This window comes from Ipomoea nil, unplaced genomic scaffold, assembly GCF_001879475.1.
Source record: "Ipomoea nil cultivar Tokyo-kokei standard unplaced genomic scaffold, Asagao_1.1 scaffold0813, whole genome shotgun sequence".
Lineage (NCBI taxonomy): Eukaryota > Viridiplantae > Streptophyta > Magnoliopsida > Solanales > Convolvulaceae > Ipomoea > Ipomoea nil.
Genome location: NW_017617241.1, coordinates 860,517 through 881,360, shown reverse-complemented (window position 1 = coordinate 881,360; position 20,844 = coordinate 860,517). Strand labels below are relative to the sequence as shown.

The following is a 20,844-nucleotide window of genomic DNA, read 5'->3' as shown; positions in this document are numbered from 1 at the left end:
TTTTTTTGAAATAGGATCTGGCGGCACGAGCGTATAGATTCGTTGAATTGTTGTTTGACGATTTTGTCCCTAACGGTTAACTTGAATTTCCACCATTGACTTTCTCTTCTCTTTTTCCCCCTTTGGTTTCTTCTATTTGAATTGATTACAAAATACACTCCATATGGCACCAAAGAGTTCAATTACAAGGTCAAATTGTTACAAAATTAATATATTATGAGTAATACAATTATAAAGAATAAATTTTGTTTGAAATAGCATCTCTTAATATAAAATTTAAGGTATCGATTATTATGTTAATTTCTACTAAGTATAACTAAATATGTTTTTAGAGACCAGAACTATGTGGTATAATGGTATCCAGGTTGGACTTCCATTTGGAAGATTATGAGTTCAAGCCTCAATGGAGGCGTTATTTGTGTTTTAGTAGGTTGAGAAAGTATATGAACATCTACTACAATGTAATAGAACCAGTAGCTTTCAAAAAAAAATATGTTTTTAGAGTGCACTAAACACATGTATCAACGGTACGGTACTTAGTATAACCAAAAATGTAATTTTTTTTTTGTATAATTGATTAGGCGTGCAGTGTAACTGATAAGTCTCTATTAAACAACTAATTAATTATAACACTATGAAATGTTTAATAATTAGTTTGTTAGGCAATAATTGAATGTGTTTGTTGTTTTGACCCGTTAATAATATTGACAATTTGTAGGCAAATGTTTCATTAAATGAAATATTTGTTGTTATGTACATAATCTCCAACCCCAAAGGCCCCCGCACATTGTTGTTGACGATGTTCAAACATTGATTTTTTATCTCAAATACTTTTTATTGAATCAGTAAGTTAATACTATGTAGACTAGTTATCATGATACTAGCCATATATATATATATAGAGGGAGCTAGAGAAAATCAAAGTGACTTGGTGCTAGTGTATGTATAATACAAAGAATGGAATAAAGGGTCAAATATGTTATTCAACTACACACTAAATTGTAATTGGGTCATCATACTAAAAAAAAATAAAATAAAAAAAAAAAATTGGGTTAATGAACAACACAAACTCATGCAATTTAACCCAAAATGACATGTTTACCTGAAAACATGCTGATGTGGCAGTTACCGATTTTAAAAATTAATAAATAATTTTAAATAAATTAAATTTTTAATTAAAAAAATGTTCGTAGGGACAGAGGTATCACTGGCCATGGAAATGCCTGGAGACGAAGTCGACCCCTTCGTCTCCATGGCCAGGAGAGGAAGGTGGCTTCGTCTCCGACCGTTTCCATGGCCAGTGAGACCTCCACCCCCTTTGGCCTTCGTCTCCGGCGGAGATGAAGGTTTTTTCTTTCTTTTTTTTTTTTTTAAATAATTTTAAATAATTATTTAAAATTATTTTTAAAATCGGCAACCCCACGTGAGCCTGTTTTCAGGCCAGATAAACATGTCATTTTAGGTTGAATTGCATGAGTTTGTGCTATTCAGAGACCCAATTGCATATTTTTTAAGTTTGATGACCCAATTGCAATTTGACATGCAATCAAGTGGATGATCTATTTGACCTTTTTTTTTAGAAATACTCATGATTCTTTACCAGGTAGTATCTATTCTATACTTTTTCAAACAATTTCAACCCAAAGAATCTAAGTCCCACCACCAGAATTCGAACCTATGAGCATTCATTTAGAATAAAACAACCGGGGTGTCATCACACTACATGATAGTATATATATATATATATATATATATATATATATATATATATATATATATATATTTATATGTATACTAGGAGGGCGGTGAGGAGTGAGAGCAAGCAATGCATCAACTTCAATGACACACACCTCTGCTATTGTTGGTGACACTAACTTTTCATTTCTTGTTGGTAACACTCTTATCACAATCTCTTTCTTTGAACCCTTTTTGTGTAGCTTCTTCATTACCCCCATCCACCACACCATTAAAATTGATATCTCTCCTTCCCATCTCACCAAGAATCTATCCCAAACGTGTTCTCTTCAAAAACTCCCATCCTTCCACTCACCTTTCCAACTCTCAATATCTAACATCATTCACCTAAAACCCTAAAACTATAAATATATAAATATATATAAAGACAAACGTACGTGAGTAATGAATGTATGTATTATAAACCTAACCCCAACATTAACATACTGCTACCTAGGCACCTAGCTGCTGATCGACTTTGTTTGTCTTGCTTCTATGTGTGTGTATATATATATGCATGAAGGATTTATTCATTGTTTAGTTACTATTATATATATTTCTCAATCAATTATATTATTTTCAAGCATTTTTCGATATTCAAACTTGATATTAAACTTAGTAGGGTGTTTGCATTATTGGCAATTACGTACCGTATGTAGTTGTTGTGATAGTTGATTGTATTAATTGTTTTGACCAACTGGTACCTATTAACCGTTTATAATAATGTGTTCGGTAAATACTAAATAAGATATATACAATTTCTCAATCAGTTGTTTTTCGAAAGTGTTAATATTCATATCTGCTTCAAACAATTATAATTTTATATAAAAATGAATGTGACTCGAAAATGAAACACACTCTTTATTAAAAAGTTGATATATGATAAACTTAAACATTTTGCTTGTCATCAAGGCATGCATGCATGGCCGCTTAGCTTGATCTAACAATGCATGATATAAAAATAAAGGGATGCATGGGAGTTGAAAAAGACGAGCGAGGGAATCAAAACATAAGTTTGGAGTTAGATTGTGTTGGGAAAAATGCTTACGTTAGAAGATTAGAATGTTGGCTGGTTCCATCCAAATGGAGGAGGACCAGGCCATCTTGATCATATCGAATTGGAAGCCGGACAGAAAGACACAGAATATTATTATTATTATTATTATTATTATTATTATTATTATTATTATATAGATTTAATTACATTCAGGTAAAAACACATCTTAAAATACAAATCTGTGAACAATTTGACGCCATTGGATGGTGGTATTGGACAGTCCTGATTTTTTCCTCCTACGCGCTGTGTGCATGTAAGTATGTTAATGTGTGCACGAGCTTTAATGGATGGTTCTGATTTTTCCTCTTACGCGTTGTGTGCATGTAAGTATGTTAATGTGTGCACGTGCTAATCCCATAAATTGTTAACAGTACGCGTTGTGTGCATGTAAATATGTTAATGTGTGCACGAGCTCAAGTTTGTATTTTAAGGGAAATTTGTACTTTAAGGGGGTTTGTATTTGAATGCAACCCTCTATATATATATATATATATATATATATATATATATATATGTGTGTGTGTGTGTGTGTGTGTGTGTGTGTAGGCAACTGCTTATATGGTTGACTACTATTTGCAAAACAAATATTATTTAAAGAACCTTGAAGGAACTTGACCACATAGTACTTATACAATCTTGCCCACCAACAAATATAATAACAATTCATTTGACTCAACTTAATAAAAAAAAGCTACGGAGTAGTTTTTTTTTTCAAATTTTTATGTAAAAAGATTTTTTTTTAACATATCGGTTTGGATACAGGGAATCTCTCCCAACTTCTACTACTCAATTCATAACCTTCAAATCCAAAAACAGAACAATTATCTATCTAAATCAAAAGTTGTCGAATTACAACTATTTTCTTATATAAATTAATTAACCTCATTACGAATTACCATAATTCATCCTATCATCAACAATGTGGCATATATATATGATCTTTTATTTTAAAAATATTTTTGTATATAATAACATAATAATATAAAAAATTTAAAAGAATAAAAAGACCTTTTACACTATATTCTTTTATTTTTTATTTTTTATTTTCATTTTGGCATGAACAAGAGATAGGTAAGACAACTCATGTGTTATCGATTGAACGAGAAACAAAGTTGAAAAAAATTAATTTTTTGAAAAAAAAAAAAGGGAAAAAGAGACAAAGAAACCAAAAGGCAAATAACGATTGTTATGTCCTTCCAGCTTTCATCCCATGTAAAAAACTGGCATGCTCGGCGGTCACCATCCCACGCCACCCTATTCCTGATTATTCAAAGTCTGTGCATTTGGAGCTTCTTTTGCTGGATCCCAGAATGCGCAAAAACCTTCAAGATTAGGGATTTGGAGAAAAAGGAAATATCTTTTTGGGTTCGTGGGTTGGTAGTTTCCGGAGGATCCAATTTCTAGGAACTATTCCCATTCTGATTCTACGAGCTTGGTATTGCATTTCTTGATTTCAATCCCAAATTTTGGCTTTTTTCTGGGGGGAGAAGGCGTAAAAGAAAACAATTGTGGAGGAGGTTGACTCCTCAAATTGATTTTTGGATGAATTTTAGATGTGGGTCACTACAATTCTTGGCAGAAATTCTATGATTGTGACACTTGAAGTGCTGTGCATTGGGAAATGTCTGGCATTGATGATTGTGGCTTCAAAGACTTCACCTTTGGGCTATTTTGAGCAAGGGGGCCGGTTTTTAGGTTCTGGGTTTGGTTTTAGTAATGATATGAAAAGTGTTGAATGGGTTTTGGGTGCTGATTTAAGAACAAATGTATGTCAAGGGAGTGCTTTTGTATATTGTGTATGTGTTTATGATTATCACTGTAGGATCAGCAAGCCAGGAGAAGGAGAACATGTCACTAATGTCAGAAGAGGCCCAAGAGGATTTACTGGCCACTCTAATCAACTCTGGGGAGATAAATCAAGATAAGGTACTAGGTTGCTATACCCTGTTCATGTTCCAGCTTTGTGTGTTTTTGGTTGTCTGATTGAGCTTTGGGTTCATAGGAAGTTGCCATGTTCCATAGATATGTTTCGTAAATGCTGGAGTTTAGGGCCATAAATGCTGGAGTTTAGGACCATATGGTGATGTAGAAAGATGACCATGAATGGTTCCTTTAGTAGCTATCATTTGCTCATATATCAGGATCAAGTATGTGTTTCGATTTTCTGTTTGATGGTCGTTATACTATGAGGTAGACTTCATTTATTAGGTATTCTAAGCTAGCCTTGGGGATTTCTATTTCTTCGATTCTTTTCCAGTTATTTCTCGTTGGTTGATATACTTTTTCTTTTCTTATCGTATAATTGCATATACCCTTTAAGACGATAGTCCTAAAGAATGTGACAGCATTGTGAAATATCCGCGAAAATTTTCTTGAGAGAATATGAAATTTATAGTTGTAGTGTTTCTTGTTTTGTAATGCTTATGTATAAGATTGTGTGATTATGTGTATATATATATGTAATGTATGTATAGGATAAATTTGAATGGAAGTGTGTTGCTGCTGCAGGCTGAGCTAGTATGGCTAAACTGTAGGGTAGAGTTGATAGATGCCATGGCAACAGTTCAAGATCTCGAGTTTTACATCCAAGAGAACAAAGGGAACAATGGAATCGTTTCCAAAGGTACCAGGTCAAGAACCAAAGACGATAAGCAGAAGTTTATAAATTTCTTGCACCCGCCGGTTAAACAAGCCCTCGTGGATTGTTTAAGGAAGAAAAATATGATGTTTCTTGTGTCTGGAAAGGGAAAGGGTTCGAAAGCTTGGTATACAAGGTTTATGGACAGTTTGTTTGCTAGGCACAGTGTGGGTAAACAGTATGAATTGATTCAGCGGTTTGGAGAGTCCCCTTTTCCGTACCACAAAGTGGCATCATCACGCAGTCCATCACATCCGAGGGCTAAAGCGTTTAAATCTGAACCGTCCGATGATCCTGCAGTGCAGCAGCCGTTGAACGTCTTGGGTTCGAGCTTAAAGCCCGGGGCTCGTGAGCTTTCGGATGGAGGCGACCAAGCTAGCCACACTCAGACACTGATTATCGCGGTTACTGTGACTGCTGCAGTAACGAGTATCGTAGTTTCCCTGTTTTTTATATGTTATTTGAAGGTTTTCTACAATGGACCGGGACCGGGACCGGGACCAAACGACGAGAAGCCTCTTTTGACCCTAAGCAGAAATGACTTCTCTGGTAAGAATCAATGGTTTCGTTTTGTTATCGTGGTTTGTCTGTCTTCTGCTTCGCTGAATATTTCCAACTTCGAAATTTCAGCTTCAGCTTCTTCACACAAGGCGCCGCCTTTTGGGAATTCGTTAAGTAACCGAAATCTTGGTAACCGTTCAGTTTCTAAGAACTCGGGTGAAAAAATGGGCGAAAATTTGTCTGTGGAGCCACAGGCTGAAAGTAACTCCACCAAATTAGAAGCTCCTATAGGAAGTATTTCCAGTGTTTCTGCAAACTGTGTAGAGGATTCTGCACAATTGGCGCCCGGTTTAGGCCAGCCTCCCTCGGGTAGGGTAGTTCCCGAGGAACCTCCTCCAGTACTCGATCCTCCTGATGAAGCTGCTGCTCCTTCATCACCACCTCCTCCTCCTCCCGAGGAAGCAGATCCTTCACCGCCACCTCTTCCAGAGGAAGCTGAACCTTTGCCGCCACCTCCTCCCGAGGAAGCTGCACTGCCTCCACTAAAGCTTCCACCTGGTAGGGTAGCTCCTGTACTACCCCCTCCTCCAGCAGTCCCTACTCCTTCGCTATTACCTCCTCCTCCCGGGGAAGGTGCAATGCCTCCGCTAAAGCCTCCCCCGGGTAGGGTAATTCCTGCAGTACCCCCTTCACCACTGCCTGTTGATGATGGCGTTCCTCCACCAGCTCTGCCTTCTCTTGTAATTGGTGGTCCTCCCCCGGCCCCAGGTAATGGCCTGCCTCTCCCACCGCCTCCAGGCAGTGGCCATGGCCCTCCACCATCTCCGGGCAGTGGCCGACAACCACCAACACCTCCAGGCGGTGGTCCATTCCCGCAGTCTGGTGCTGGCCCATCACTGCCGCGAGTCCCCAGTGGCCCAAGACCACCGCCACCTCCCGGTGGTGCTGCTGAACCGTCACTGCTGCAAGCCCCTAATGTTGGCCCGCCACCATCGCCCGGTGGTGCTAGACCGTCACTGCTACGAGCCCCTAATGTTGGCGTGCCACCACCGCCAGCTCCCGGTGGTGGTGGTGGCCCACCACCACCGCCAGCTCCCGGTGGTGGTGGTGGCCCACCACCACCGCCACTGCTGCAAGTCCCAAGTGCTGGCGGACCACCACCTCCACCTGGTTGTGCTGGTTCACCGCGTCCACCTCCACCGGGTATGAAACGGCCTCCATCTGTTGGAGCGGGTGGTCGAGGGGCAGCGCCAACGGGCCCACCTAAAACTAAACTAAAGCCATTCTTCTGGGATAAGGTTCTAGCCAGCCCTGATCATGCAATGGTTTGGCATCAGATAAAAACAGGATCTTTCCAGTAAGTTTTTCTTTTCTCTCTTTTTTCTTTTTAATTAATGAATCAGTGTTTGTATACTAATGCACTTACTCCACAATGTGTTTGATCGAAACAGGTTTAACGAAGAGATGATAGAGACTCTATTTGGTTTTGCTGCTCAAGAAAAAAACAAACAAGAAACCAAGAAAGACGACAAAGCCAAAACAAAAGCACCCCAGTTTATTCAAATTATTGATCAAAAGAAAGCACAAAATATATCAATTCTCCTAAAAGCTTTAAATGTTACAACAGAAGAAGTTTGCGATGCTATTAAAGAAGGTGAGTATGCCTGCCATTCTTTAGGGGCCATTTGATAATGATTTTCTTTTGTTTATGGTTTTGGTTTGAAAACAGTTCCAAGCAAAAACTAAAAATATTATCTTTATTTGCTAGAATGGAATCATATGCTTCCTTAGACATCATTTTCCCTCCGATAGTGAATTTTTAAAGCGTTCTTGATAGTGGAGATTTCAGTACTTTGTTGTTGCATATTTCCGGTGTGAAATGAGTGGCTAACGTTTTATAGTGAACCAGGAAACGAACTTCCACCCGAGCTAATTCAAACTCTGCTGAGGATGGCCCCGACGTCTGATGAAGAGCTGAAGCTGAGGCTCTTTACCGAAGATCTTTCTAAACTAGGGCATGCAGACAGGTTCATGAAAATCATAGTCGACATTCCATTCGCCTTTAAGAGGCTAGAAACACTGCTCTTCATGTGCACACTTCCGGAGGAGGTAGCAGGGGTTAAAGAGTCGTTTAAAACCTTAGAGGTAGATCTCGTCTTTCTAAACTAGTTGGCTTCATTGCTATTCGGATTCTTGAAGTTTTAAGTTTTTGTCCCCATCGTTTTTCTCCAGGATGCTTGCACGGAACTGCAGAATAGCAGGCTGTTTATGAAACTCCTCGAGGCTGTTCTCAAAACTGGGAATCGCATGAACGATGGGACCTACCGAGGTGGAGCACAAGCATTCAAACTCGACACGCTGCTAAAATTATCGGACGTGAAAGGGGTAGATGGCAAGACCACGCTCCTGCACTTTGTCGTTCAAGAGATTGTCCGCAGAGAAGGCATAAGAGCTGTGCGGGCAGCCAAGGAGCTAAGGAGCATGTCGAGCATCAAGTCGGAAGATCTACTCCACGATGTCCCCAATGATTCCGAGGAGAATTTAAGAGACATCGGTCTCCAGGTCGTGTCAGGCCTGACAACCGAGCTCGAGAATGTGAAGAAATGTGCAATTATCGATGCAGATAGCATGCAAATAACAGTTGCCAAGCAAGGCCATGGGCTAATACAAGCCAGGGGAGTCCTAAACTCGTTAATCGACAATGTACCCACAGACGATCCGTTCTACCAGACACTGAAGGCTTTCGTGCATGATGCCGAGGTTGATGTCTCATTTCTGCTCACGGAGGAGAAGCGCATAATGGCACTGGTTAAGAGCACATGCGATTACTTCCATGGGAATAACGCCAAGGATGAAGGTTTAAGGATTTTCGTTGTAGTTCGTGATTTCCTACTTATACTAGAGAAGGTATGCAAAGAGATCAAAGCTGCACAACTGCAGAAGGCAAAAGAGGCTCCCAAAAAGGATTCATGATCTTCTTCATCATCATCTTTCTGCAACTATGAGTTATGAAGGCTTCTTACTCTTCTTAGTTTCATATATAGGTATGCAAATGAGCTTTCAATTCATTATAAAAAAAATTGAGAAAAAAAAATTCAATCTTGATTTAATTTAAAGCTGAGAGAGACATGGAAGAATGTAGTTTTCATTTCCTTCCTCAAATGTATATTCACACAGGCTGAGAAACAGGGTACTAATAACAACAAGAAACAGTAGAACTTAGTTAATACTGACCTAAATTCTATCTACCCAAGGGAGGAAAAGTGCTATTCTGGAACCAAATCAAAACCACATATCAATGCCTGATAGCCACAGGAAGTTTCTTCTCTACATCTAATCTTCATCGGCGGAGGGCTTGGATGAGCCGCCGGCCTTCTTGGGAAGCAGAAGGTTGTGAATGTTAGGCATGACACCGCCATTAGCAATCGTCACATCTCCGAGCAGCTTGCTCAGCTCCTCGTCGTTCCTCACGGCCAATTGGATGTGCCTTGGAACAATCCTCGTCTTCTTGTTGTCCCTCGCTGCATTTCCAGCCAATTCGAGGACCTAATGACCAAAATTAAGCATTATTAATTCAAAATTTGAGGAAATTCGAGGAACCCTAGAAACTGAAATTGGGGGAAATGAAGGAAATTGGACGAGACGAGTTTAATAGACATCGAAATACCTCAGCAGCAAGGTATTCAAGCACAGCGGCGAGATAGACCGGAGCTCCGGCACCAACACGCTCGGCGTACTTCCCGGCCTTGAGGAACCGAGCGATACGACCGACGGGGAACTGGAGACCAGCCTTGCTGCTCCGGGACTGAGCCTTCTTTGCGGCACCGGAGCCGAGAGTCTTTCCACGTCCGGCCATCGCTGCTATCACCGCCGACGAACTGAAACAGAGAAAAACCGAAAGCAGGAAGAAGATTCACAAGTTCGTAGAGAGAACAAATGTGGGCGGTGGTAAGATCGGAGAAGAGGGTAGTTGTTTATATAGGGTTTTGGATTTCAAATTTTGACAAATAGGAGGAGACTACGCGGATCGGCGCTCCTGGCCGTTGATAACGAACGCATCAACGGTGAAGATGAGGATCGACACCCTTCATGTTCTATCATGTGTGCTTTCGAATGATTCAAAATCGTTTTGGGATGACGTAAATTTTCACTTTCCAATTATTTTATTGTCGCCCGATCCCTATTCGTGAAGTGAGTGGATCATGATTCTTGTATTCTTCACATATAATTCTTTTTTAACATGATTTGTCTATTATAAAAAAGTGGAGTATACTTAATATATACTATTAGAAAGTAAATTACAAAATTTTAGTTAACTGAAACAAAATTAAAAATTCTTTTGATGAGAGAATTTGAAATTTGATTCCATAACCTGATAAACAAGTCAAATTAAACTTAATTGAAGAATTTTACCGGCATAAGAAACTTGAATAGAACTTTTTTCACTTAAGGAACTCAATTGCATTATCCACTCGTCTTAGGATGCCAATTTGACACTTTTTCCTTCTTTATCCTATTACTTTGCAATCCTTATACTTCAAACTGATTTTCGGTTCGAATCTCTAAGTCGAAAAACCTATTTCCAACATTTAGTGCAGCAAATCGCCCAAATGGCTAAATTCATAAAATTTACACATCAATTAACATTACAATCAAGTTATTCTAAGCATTACATTCGCTTCAAAATGTGAATTGGCATATCAGATAGATGAGGTAAAGAACAGAAAGAAGAGAAAATCAAGGCAGCCTGCTAAGAAGCAGCAGCAGCAGCTTCAGCTTCTTTTGGTTTCTCCTTTTCTTTCACCACTCTTTTCCAGTTCTCTGCACTGTCAATAATTTCGCCGGTTTTAGTAAGGTACCGAACCCGTTTTCCATTGTCTAGCGTTTTATGACCGACCCTACTCGTTACTTGCTTCTCCTTCGAGTACAGCATCACATTCGAGCTGTGAATCGGTGCTTCAACCTTAAAAATTAAAGCTTTAAACGTCAAATCTTGTAGGAAAGACGATATACCATAGAATTCATTTCCAAGAAAGAATAGAGAAAATCACGAGAAGTAAGAATCCAATTAACAACCTTGATTATCTGACCGGATTCGCCCTGTGTCCTGCTCTTCACGTGCTTAGTCTTCAAGTTAATGTCTTTCACTACGATCTTGCTGTTATGCTTGAGAATCTCGGAAACCTCTCCGATCTTACCTTTGTCGTGCCCCGCTATAACTTTCACCGTATCTCCAAGTTTAACGTGCATCTTCTGTATCACGGGAAGGCTGTTTGGCTTGCACTCTTTGCGCTCCCATCGCTTAAGCTGCTCAAGTAACAATAGGAGCAATGTTCAATTCACCACATATTTTCATCAAGCATGAAACTAATATATAGAATAGAAATACATTATATATACCCTTGCAGCAACGGAGAAAGGCTTCTCGGTCGATTTAACCTGCATAGCATCTCCAAAAAGCTGTTATTACACACACTGTAACAAACAACGTTGGTTGGATATACAACAGAAGTTTCAGCACATAACTATAGAAAGCATTCAAACACTATTCGTTTTCGTTATTGCAAACTACTGATAGGAGCGAAAGGACAACTTTTTACGCAATAAAACGGGGAAATTATCCACTATAACAACTATGGAAAGGAGAAGGCAAGAGCAGCAAATTTAGTTTTTGATGAGAGATCGAGGGTGGAGTCAAGAACAAGCATTTATAAATCTAACATCCAGAGTTTCAACAGCATATCCTATATCTCAAACTAAACTGATCTTAACATCCACAATTGAGCCTTAGCTGATTAAGTGCTTCTAATATTCTCTCATAAAGCATTCCACAATCTGAGTCTTGTATGATAAGTGCTTCTAAGATTCTCTTAAAAGGCCAAACAATTATAATTTCTCTATGGGAACCCAAAATTATAATTTCTATATAAATGGTTGCAACTGAGGCAAATGGAGAGTTTTGAACTAAAGAATGTGACTTTATAAGATAACCCATTGAGCCATGAGCAATCTGTAAGTGAGGAACCCCAATTTGCAGAAACGCTTTTGGGAACGATTCAGCTATACCCTTAGCTTCGGAACTCAAGAATTGAAAGAAAATGGCACTGGAAATCTTGAATGAAGCAGAAATCAGGAACGTCAAGAACTGTGAGCTGAAAGAACAGGGAAATGGAAGATAGTTTGGGGGATAAGAAGAAGAGAGCACTTACCAGAGGTGGGCATAGAGGGGGAGAGAAGCGTTGGCCCATGAAGGAGCTGGAGGAGAGAGAAAGAGACGTGAACGAGCTCTGCAGAGCTGCCATTGCCGCCATTTTTAGGTCCTCAATCCAAAAAAATGGAGTCTTGCGTTTAGCAGTTGAAGATAGATGAGAGCGCAGAAGAGTGCGAGACGAGAAGACGAGGAATGAGATAAAGTTGGGTACCTTATTTTTGTATATGGGTCGGGTTGTTCCGGCCCATCAAAATTCAGGATGTAGTGAAGTACTATCTTTTTAAAAATATATACTCCGTATATGATAAAAAAATATATGTTATCATTATTTAAAGGTGTGTAGTGACAAAATTTGTTAATGTGTCTTCGATGTGATCACCAAGATATATGGATAAGTATATGTAGTCAGATTTGGATCGTACGAGTGTGCTGGTAGGTGAGCTTGAGCATAGTCGGAAATTCGAAAGTTTCCGAATTAATAAGGTTAGGTGAGAATGCTAAAAAGTCACAAAGACCCCCCTATTCGGCATGCCCTTCACATGCCCAACATGTACTGGCCCGGTCGGCGGCCCTTATAATAAGTACACCGCAAATTATGTTGTGCAACCGAATGCACCTTGCAAGGTGCATACGGTTGCAAAACGGCGCCGTTTCGGTTAAAAAAACGCGCGTCCCACTTAAAGAAGAAATCAGGTTCGATTCCCGGCAATAGCATTTTTATATATCCAGAAATTCATAACTATATATCCACAATTTCATAACTATATATCCACAATTTCATAATTATATATCCACAGTGAATGAATGAAGTAAAAATCCACAATGAATGAATGAATGAATGAAGTAAAAATCCACAATGAATGAATGAATGAAGTAAAAATCCACAATGAATGAACTAAATATCCACAATATATGATTGAACTAAATATCCACAATGAATGAACTAAATATCCATAAATTCATAACTATATAACCACAATTTCACAACTATATATCCACAATTTCATAACTATATATCCACAGTGAATGAATGAAGTAAAAATCCACAATGAATGAATGAATGAAGTAAAAATCCACAATGAACGAATGAATGAAGTAAAAATCCACAATAAATGAACTAAATATCCACAATATATGATTGAACTAAATATCCACAATGAATGAACTAAATATCCATAAATTCATAACTATATAACCACAATTTCATAACTATATATCCACAATTTCATAATTATATATCCACAATAATGCTATTGCTGAGAGTCGAACCTGATTTTTTTTTAAAGTGGGACGCACGTTTTTAATCAAAACGACGTCGTTTTGAACCGTATGCACCGTGCGCATGGTACATTCGGTTGCACAGCATAACTATTGTAAGTACACATGGGTGATGATCCATGACGGACTCAATTATTGTCGGATTGGGCGGAGCGTTAAACACGAGGTGAGTTGTTGTCCTCTGTGGGAGAACCAAGTCGTGAAGACAATCATGAATGGGAGTTAAGGTCGGACCTAACTAGAAGTGGCACCGAGCACTGGCATATAAGGACCCATAGGAATCCATTATTCCATGTCGAGTCAGGGTCCAAAGTCTCATACGAAGTCGGTTCGGCTCGGGGAAAGCACCACAAGGCGTACATGTCATGTTTCGAGCTCATATATGGTTATATATTCAGGTCACCAAGTGATATTCCCTATCAAGTAGCCCCATAATCTGATCCCTGAGGGCGATTCGAACGGAGGGGCTCGGACTATATAATCATAGCGGGGGTGTTGTGTGTAGGCCCTCGATGGAACAAAGGTTATGTGTATTGTAGGTCCATCGGGAGACGTGAGATTCACGCTCAGCTCGTGTTACACCAATCGGGCACTCGTCACAATTTTCGCTCACTTAAGGATTCGTTTCGAAAATTTCAAATTTTGCCAACGTTATCATTTATAAATACGACCTTGTTGTGGGCCAAATCCACGCTTTGTTTTGTGCAACCTTGAGAGTTTATCGAGATGAGCACTTTGGCAACCCCCCTGTTTCAACTCATTCAAAGCTTACAAATGTGCTATTCGAAACATAACTCGTACGCCTCGTGGGGCTATTTCTTGAGTTGAGCTGACCCCGTATGATAATCTGGACCCGACTCGACCCGAAGAATGGATTCATAGTGGTCCTTATGGGCCAATGCTCAGTGTCACTTCTAGTCAGGTCCGACCTTAACTCCCATTCATGATTGCCTTCATGACTTGGTTCCCTCGCGAGACGACAATAGCTCACCTCGTGTTTAACGCTCTGCTCAGTCCTACAATAATTAAGTATGTCAATGATCATCACCCACTACGTGCACTTATTATAAGGGTTGCTGACCGGGCCAATGCATGTTGGGCACATGGAGGGCATGCCGAACACCTCGCATGTGTTCCCTTCTAGTCCCTATAAATAGCTCCTTAAATGCCATGAAGATGGGATGAGATCTATAGGACTTTTTGACATTCTCACTTAACCCTTATCAACTAACCTCCGATCTATTGTCCTTTATGCTCGAATTCACCTACAAGCAGACTCGTACAATTGTACGATCTAAATCGAACTACAAATACCTATCTATATATCCTGGTGTATTTATGGTATCAAGTACACTTATCATTTTCATTAATTTAGAAATATTCTACCATGCAAAATGGTTTCTTTAGAAAACGAGGCAAAAATCAAAAGTGTTATTTATCATACGCCCGACACAAAAAATCTTATAACATACTGCATACCTAATTTCTCAAAAATGACTAACATATTCCACAAGTACCAATATTTTGAACTATGATCCTATGATATATTCCATGAAAATTAGGAAAAAAAGAGGAAAACATGAAGAAAAATGCTATCAAACTTCACATGATTCAGCTGTGATATCCATGGATTCCACCCGTTGCAGTCCAAACGTTGGACTCTTATGATCTCCATCCACCATACTGATGCAAACCTCTTCTGGTGTAGCAGGCAAATGCCTAGGATGTTTTTTGCTATGTCTAGATTTGAGTATCCTAGATAGAACCTGCACAATGTCCCTCATCGCAGGCCGTTTCTTGGGAGCGCGGTTCACACATCTGTATGCTAGAGCCGACACACCATTCAGTTCCTGCAAATCGAACTTCCCATTGAGGCGCGGATCCACAATCTCCTCCCACCCGCCTTTCACATCCGCCGTCATGGCAGCCTGCCGGGCGGTTTTCAACACGTAAAGTAGAAGAATGTGAATATATGATGGCTCTGTTATAAAATAAGCTATTATTTTAAACTCTCAGTTTAACCAAATAGAGTTTATAGCTTATTCGTAGTTTAAAATAAACTATAAGTTCTGTCAAACAGAGTCATGATCTGCTTACCAGTTCGACATACTCCATAACACCCTGAAGAGGATGTCTACCCGCCACAAGCTCAAAGAGCAATACCCCGAAACTGTAAACGTCGCTCTTCTTGGTAAAGGTCCTACTTGATATGTACTCGGGATCAAGATACCCAAACGTTCCCCGGATGTTGGAAGCGTGTTTAGTAACCATCTCCTCTCTTGAAAGACCGAAATCAGCAACCTGCTCATAGAAGAATACAGTTCAAGAGCAATTCACAGTTCTTTTCAAGAGGCAAAATAAGCACATCTAAACAAACAAACAATTGCGTACCCTGGCCCTCGTCGACTGGTCTAACAAAATGTTGGATGACTTAATATCCCGGTGTATCACAGGAGGGACTGCCTAAAGAACAAAAACAAGAAGAAAAAGAAATCACGAAGGCTCGTGACTAGGCAGGCCAACGAATTAGATATTGGTAATTGATCATAGCAAAAAGAAGCAAAGCTTACCCCATCGTGGAGATATTCCAATCCCCGGGCTACATCGAGAGCAATTTGAGCCCTCAAATCCCAGCTCAATGGCTCAAGCCTATCATCTTATCTCACAAAAAGAACAAAAAGGGGGAAATGTATGATTAAGAAGGATAAGAAGGTTATGCAGCCAATGAATTAGGAATAAAGTTATTCCCGACTTACCATATAGATGAGAAGCCAAACTGCCCTTACTCATGTAGACATAGATAAGCATATTTTGACCCTTCTCTGCACAGTATCCTAACAAGTTCACTAGGTTCCTATGATGTAACCTTCCAAGTAACACAACCTAAGATAAACATACAATGTTGTTATAATAACATCAAACTGATCAGTGTAAAACACAGCGAATTTTGCTCAACCATTAATGTGATTGGCAGTCAAATTTGTTCTCATTGAAGGGGGAAAGTACCTCGGTTTGGAACTCTTTTTCCCCTTGCTTAGAATCCATGGCAAGAACTTTGACAGCAACAGACTCACCAGTTTCCAGCTGAGCTTTATACACAGGCCCATACGCCCCTTGCCCAATCAATGTCGAAAAATTATAAGTTGCTCTCTGCAGATCCCTGCCCATGTATAGTATCAGGAAACATAGATTGAGAAACTTTAGTTAATGCAATGCAATAAAACAGCAGAACACATTGACAATGATCTTTATACATCAATACTTTTGCAGTAAAAAAGGAAACAATTTTTTTGAATGACGAGGAAAACCCCTGCCACTATTCGAGAGTGTGCATTGGGTAAATCCCGTAACCCTAAAGATCACAAGGAGGTAAACCAACCTAAGTTCTTTTGCATTAAAGATAACAGTTTTTTGGAGTGACAGGAAAATTCCCGTCACTACCGGAGAGTGTGCATTGGGTAAATCCCGTGACTCTGAAGATCACAAGGAGGTAAACTAACCTAAGTTCTTTTGCATTAAAGATAACATTTTTTTTTTTGGAATGATGAAGAAAATTTCGGTAACTACCCGAGAGTGTGCATTGGGTAAATCCTGTGATCCTAAAGACAGTAAACCAGCCTAAATTGCCCATAGCTTGACAAGTTCAAACCAAGAAAGCCTATGATATTTATACATCAATACTTTTGAACAGTAAACAAAACATTAGCGTAACTCAGTTAGTTCTTAGGTGTCAAATTATGGGCAATGACGAAGGATCGAGCCCTGTCAGTCGCAGTGTAAGAGTTTCATAATCTTGTGGGATTGGTAATAACATACTTGTAAGAATACTGAAGAATCCCAGAAGCAGACAGCGCACTTGCCCTCCTAAGACCCCCAAGCCAGAGGGAAGTCCCAGAATCCACAGTTCTCCTCGGAGAATCGGTGGCGACGGAGGAATCTGACAACACCGTGGAGGCGTCAGCGGCGTTTGGTCGGATTGGGATCGCCGCCGCCCTCCTAGAACTGCTACTCCCTATCTGACACCGCTTCTTATGTACCCTAAAGCAGAAAACTCCAAGCACCGCCAAAAACACTCCGATCACCACCCCTATAGAAGTCCCGATTATCAACCCGGATGACAGCTCCTTCATCGCTTCCCCCCTCTCTCAGCTATCTAAACATCCCGCCGGCCGGCCGGCGAGCTCAACAGTCTAGAAAACGTGCATTTTGCACTCACGAGACTCAAATGGCGTTCAATTCAAACAAAGAAATGAACGGAAAACCGTAAAGAATAGTTTTTTCTGTTCGTTCTTACCGGAAGAGCAGCACTTGAGGGTTTGAATGCGGCGATCGCTTTTCCGATGCAAATGACAATCGCCCGTCACCGCTTGCAAGAGTGGACTTTGGAGTTTGGAGGGAAGGCAATCGACGACAATCACGACAATATTCTATGTTGTAGTACAACGTTAAAAATTTACCTTTTATGTGGATAATAGTTACCATACTCGCATTGCGCGAATATTTAATTTCTTTTTCGTGATAGTATCAAAGGAAATGTATCCAATTTTCAAAGAAAACGACTACTTTTCATTCATCACTTGACTACTTAAGTACTACTTATGATTCAAAAGAAAATTACAGGGAAAAAAAGGAAAAAAAAATACCAAAATTGAGGAAAGGCAAATAAAGAAGGGGCCCACCAGTTCCGGAAAATGATACAAAAAAAAAAATAATAAAACTCTGTCACGTATCATAATTTTATTAATAAAAAAAAAAAATTGTGACGCATATTTTTTTTTTTTTTTTAGGTGTAGCAGTTGACAATGTAAGATGAATCGAGAGTACTATAATATGGTTGTCGTGACTTGTTGAATCAAAGTTTGGTTGTTTGGCAGTTGAAAACAGTTTGGAAATATGGTAATGGCAGTAATCAACTGTCAACCTAACTCCAACCTGACAAAAGCAAATGGGCTTCATCTAATGGAATTACCCCCACTCAGCCCAAAGGTGCATAGGAGCCCAAATGAATACTAAGAACATAGAGTTTGTGCCATGAAGTCACGTACTATATTTTCAACAAGTCAAATAAGCCCAAATAAATAAACTCGAACTTCAGAGGCGTTGACCATTTGTGCTTCAATAAGTTGAGAAAGTATGCATGAACATATACTATATTATAATAGAGTCAGTAGTACTCAGGAAAAAAAAACATAGACTTTAATACCAATAAGTATCATCAAGGCATTAGTTAAAACTAAGTTATCCGAAAGGAATGACGAGTGGGTGTAACAAAACATGATTGGTTAAGCATATTGCACATTGTCTTTTTAGTGTAATTTACAAATTATTATATAAGAACAAAGTTTACTAACAATCGAATAGTGATACAAAATTTTCTCAAGAAAAGTTTAGTTGGAACTAAGTGGATTACTATAAAAATCAAATGTTAAATCATAATTTAAGATCCATAGATATTACAACTCTTATGTACACATTACACGATGAAGACATGTTTGACTAGATTTTAATTTAAGCGCGTCATAAATTTACGATGATTAACTCGTGTTTAATCCTAATCTAAATTTCAATATCTCATTGGATATATTTACATATAAAATTTCAACATTCAATTCCGAAAGAATGATTAAGTGAATGACATAATTATCATATTTAAAAGTTATGAATTTAATTTTTATAAATGCCTCATCGATGTTTAGTATAATTAGAATAGTGATTATGATTTTTTCCGGAAAAAGAAAAATGAACGCTCTTTTATTAAAATTTGCCGACATGACATAAAATTAATTATTACATTTAATGCTCCATCTGCTCAATTGATTTGCACATATTCTTTACTACTGTACATAGTACACTGTATTTGTAACAATGGAGAAATGAGGTTACGTGGCACATTATGCAGAAATATATAAAATAATTACATAAGTGATGAGAAAAGGCACGTGGATATATAAGATTGGTGTGCCATTAAAATATAGTATGTAACTAAAGTTTTTTTTTTTTTTTTTTTTTTAACGATAAAATCTGCAACTATAATACGAGAATAACGTGCACGATGTAATCATATATAATATTATACAATAATTCACAAATTATACATAATATGTAAATTGCAATAGAAAATTTATGTGTAACAGAAATGTAGAATTGATCAAAAAAATATTAATAATACTAAACTTGTGACTTTCCGTTACCAAAGTCATAGATTTGCTTAATAATGTTAAGTTGGTAGGCGCCTTACAATTGAGTCGAATAATTCTAATGAAATTAAATCCACGAAAGAGACCTATCTTGCCTTGTTTCATTGATGGGTACCTTACCTTTTCATTGGATTCATATTCTTGTTTTTATTCCCTATAAAATAAAATAAATAAAGACAAATATATGAATTGAACTAGTCAAAATATATGCTTTAATAATTATATATATATATATATATATATATATTTTATATTTATTAATCTCTTTTTAACGGGATACTTATGTTGTACTTAAAGAACTTTAATTTGTTCCGGAAAAGGTTTCTGTCAGACCGAATTTATGGGGTGTGATTCAAAGACTCTCCAATCTTATAAAGATTTAACAAATTATGCTTGCATGGGCTTAATTCATCAGTTCTGGATGCAATATTTACAAAAATAGATAAAGATTTGAACATCAACAACGACAATATATGATGTATTCTTAAAGTGGACAGATTCCGTACTAGGTCTAATATTGAGTATTTCTTAAACCTCCAACCCCCCAATCTCATTAGTGATGTGGTTGTCATTGCGCACAATCTGGAAAAGGTAAAGAAATAGGGAATCAGATCTCATACCTCTCCCCATAGCCATCTTCTTTCTCAAAATTTTGATCTTTTTTATTTTTAATGAAAAATAAACTTTCTGTAATTATTCTTTGATGTGTGATAAAAATGTGTGGTGAAAATATTATGAAAGGGTGATAAAAATGTGTAGGGTATGCTTTGATCTGTTTTGGCTTTTTTCCAACTTATACATCAATTAGGTGATGACTAGCTACTAGTGATAGATACTAATTCTATCTTAATGATGATTTCTTGATTCTTAATTTTTTACTTAATAATCCCACCTACCTTGTAACAAGTGTTATTATCACTACAATTAAGTAATATTAACGTTTAAGAATTAAAGTCACATTTTTTATACCATGTTTATTCTCCAAAATTTTGTCAAATAAGTGTTATATATAAATATATATTTTAATAAAAATTTTATAAATCTGTAAAGATAAAATACCATAAACGAAGTCCATAAAATAAGTACTTAACTGAGATTCACAATAATTGAATGTTTCTGATAGGTAAATTGCTTTATTAAAAGCAGTGTTGAAAAAGACTTTAGGCACATCCTAAGCGATCATGGGGCGCCTAGCAGCTAGCGCCGATTAATCGAAGCCTAGGTGTTT

At 38.2% G+C, this 20,844-nt stretch overlaps 4 protein-coding genes across 4 annotated transcripts; 1 reads left to right on the top strand and 3 right to left on the bottom strand.

The window, feature by feature from the left end:
• The first annotated feature begins 4,011 nt into the window (after window positions 1-4,011).
• On the top strand, window positions 4,012-9,116 carry LOC109178291 (formin-like protein 5). Its single transcript, XM_019327916.1, has 5 exons — window positions 4,012-4,717; window positions 5,300-7,287; window positions 7,382-7,584; window positions 7,840-8,075; window positions 8,163-9,116. Exons 1-5 carry the CDS (start codon window positions 4,556-4,558, stop codon window positions 8,901-8,903), a joined length of 3,330 nt encoding a protein of 1,109 aa, XP_019183461.1. The 5' UTR covers window positions 4,012-4,555; the 3' UTR covers window positions 8,904-9,116.
• Window positions 9,056-9,899, bottom strand: LOC109178295 (histone H2A.6). Its single transcript, XM_019327919.1, has 2 exons — window positions 9,598-9,899; window positions 9,056-9,476 (listed from the first exon to the last, which is right to left on the bottom strand). Exons 1-2 carry the CDS (start codon window positions 9,784-9,786, stop codon window positions 9,264-9,266), a joined length of 402 nt encoding a protein of 133 aa, XP_019183464.1. The 5' UTR covers window positions 9,787-9,899; the 3' UTR covers window positions 9,056-9,263.
• Window positions 9,900-10,493: 594 nt separating this feature from the next.
• Window positions 10,494-12,336, bottom strand: LOC109178294 (50S ribosomal protein L24, chloroplastic). Its single transcript, XM_019327918.1, has 4 exons — window positions 12,140-12,336; window positions 11,331-11,369; window positions 11,007-11,237; window positions 10,494-10,893 (listed from the first exon to the last, which is right to left on the bottom strand). Exons 1-4 carry the CDS (start codon window positions 12,239-12,241, stop codon window positions 10,681-10,683), a joined length of 585 nt encoding a protein of 194 aa, XP_019183463.1. The 5' UTR covers window positions 12,242-12,336; the 3' UTR covers window positions 10,494-10,680.
• A 2,546-nt stretch (window positions 12,337-14,882) lies between these two features.
• LOC109178292 (calcium/calmodulin-regulated receptor-like kinase 1) lies at window positions 14,883-17,814 on the bottom strand. Its single transcript, XM_019327917.1, has 8 exons — window positions 17,714-17,814; window positions 17,236-17,609; window positions 16,426-16,579; window positions 16,176-16,302; window positions 15,990-16,075; window positions 15,811-15,882; window positions 15,517-15,720; window positions 14,883-15,347 (listed from the first exon to the last, which is right to left on the bottom strand). The coding sequence occupies exons 2-8, from the start codon at window positions 17,547-17,549 to the stop codon at window positions 15,015-15,017; spliced, it is 1,290 nt and encodes a 429-aa protein (XP_019183462.1). The 5' UTR covers window positions 17,550-17,609; window positions 17,714-17,814; the 3' UTR covers window positions 14,883-15,014.
• Between the last annotated feature and the right edge of the window lie 3,030 nt (window positions 17,815-20,844).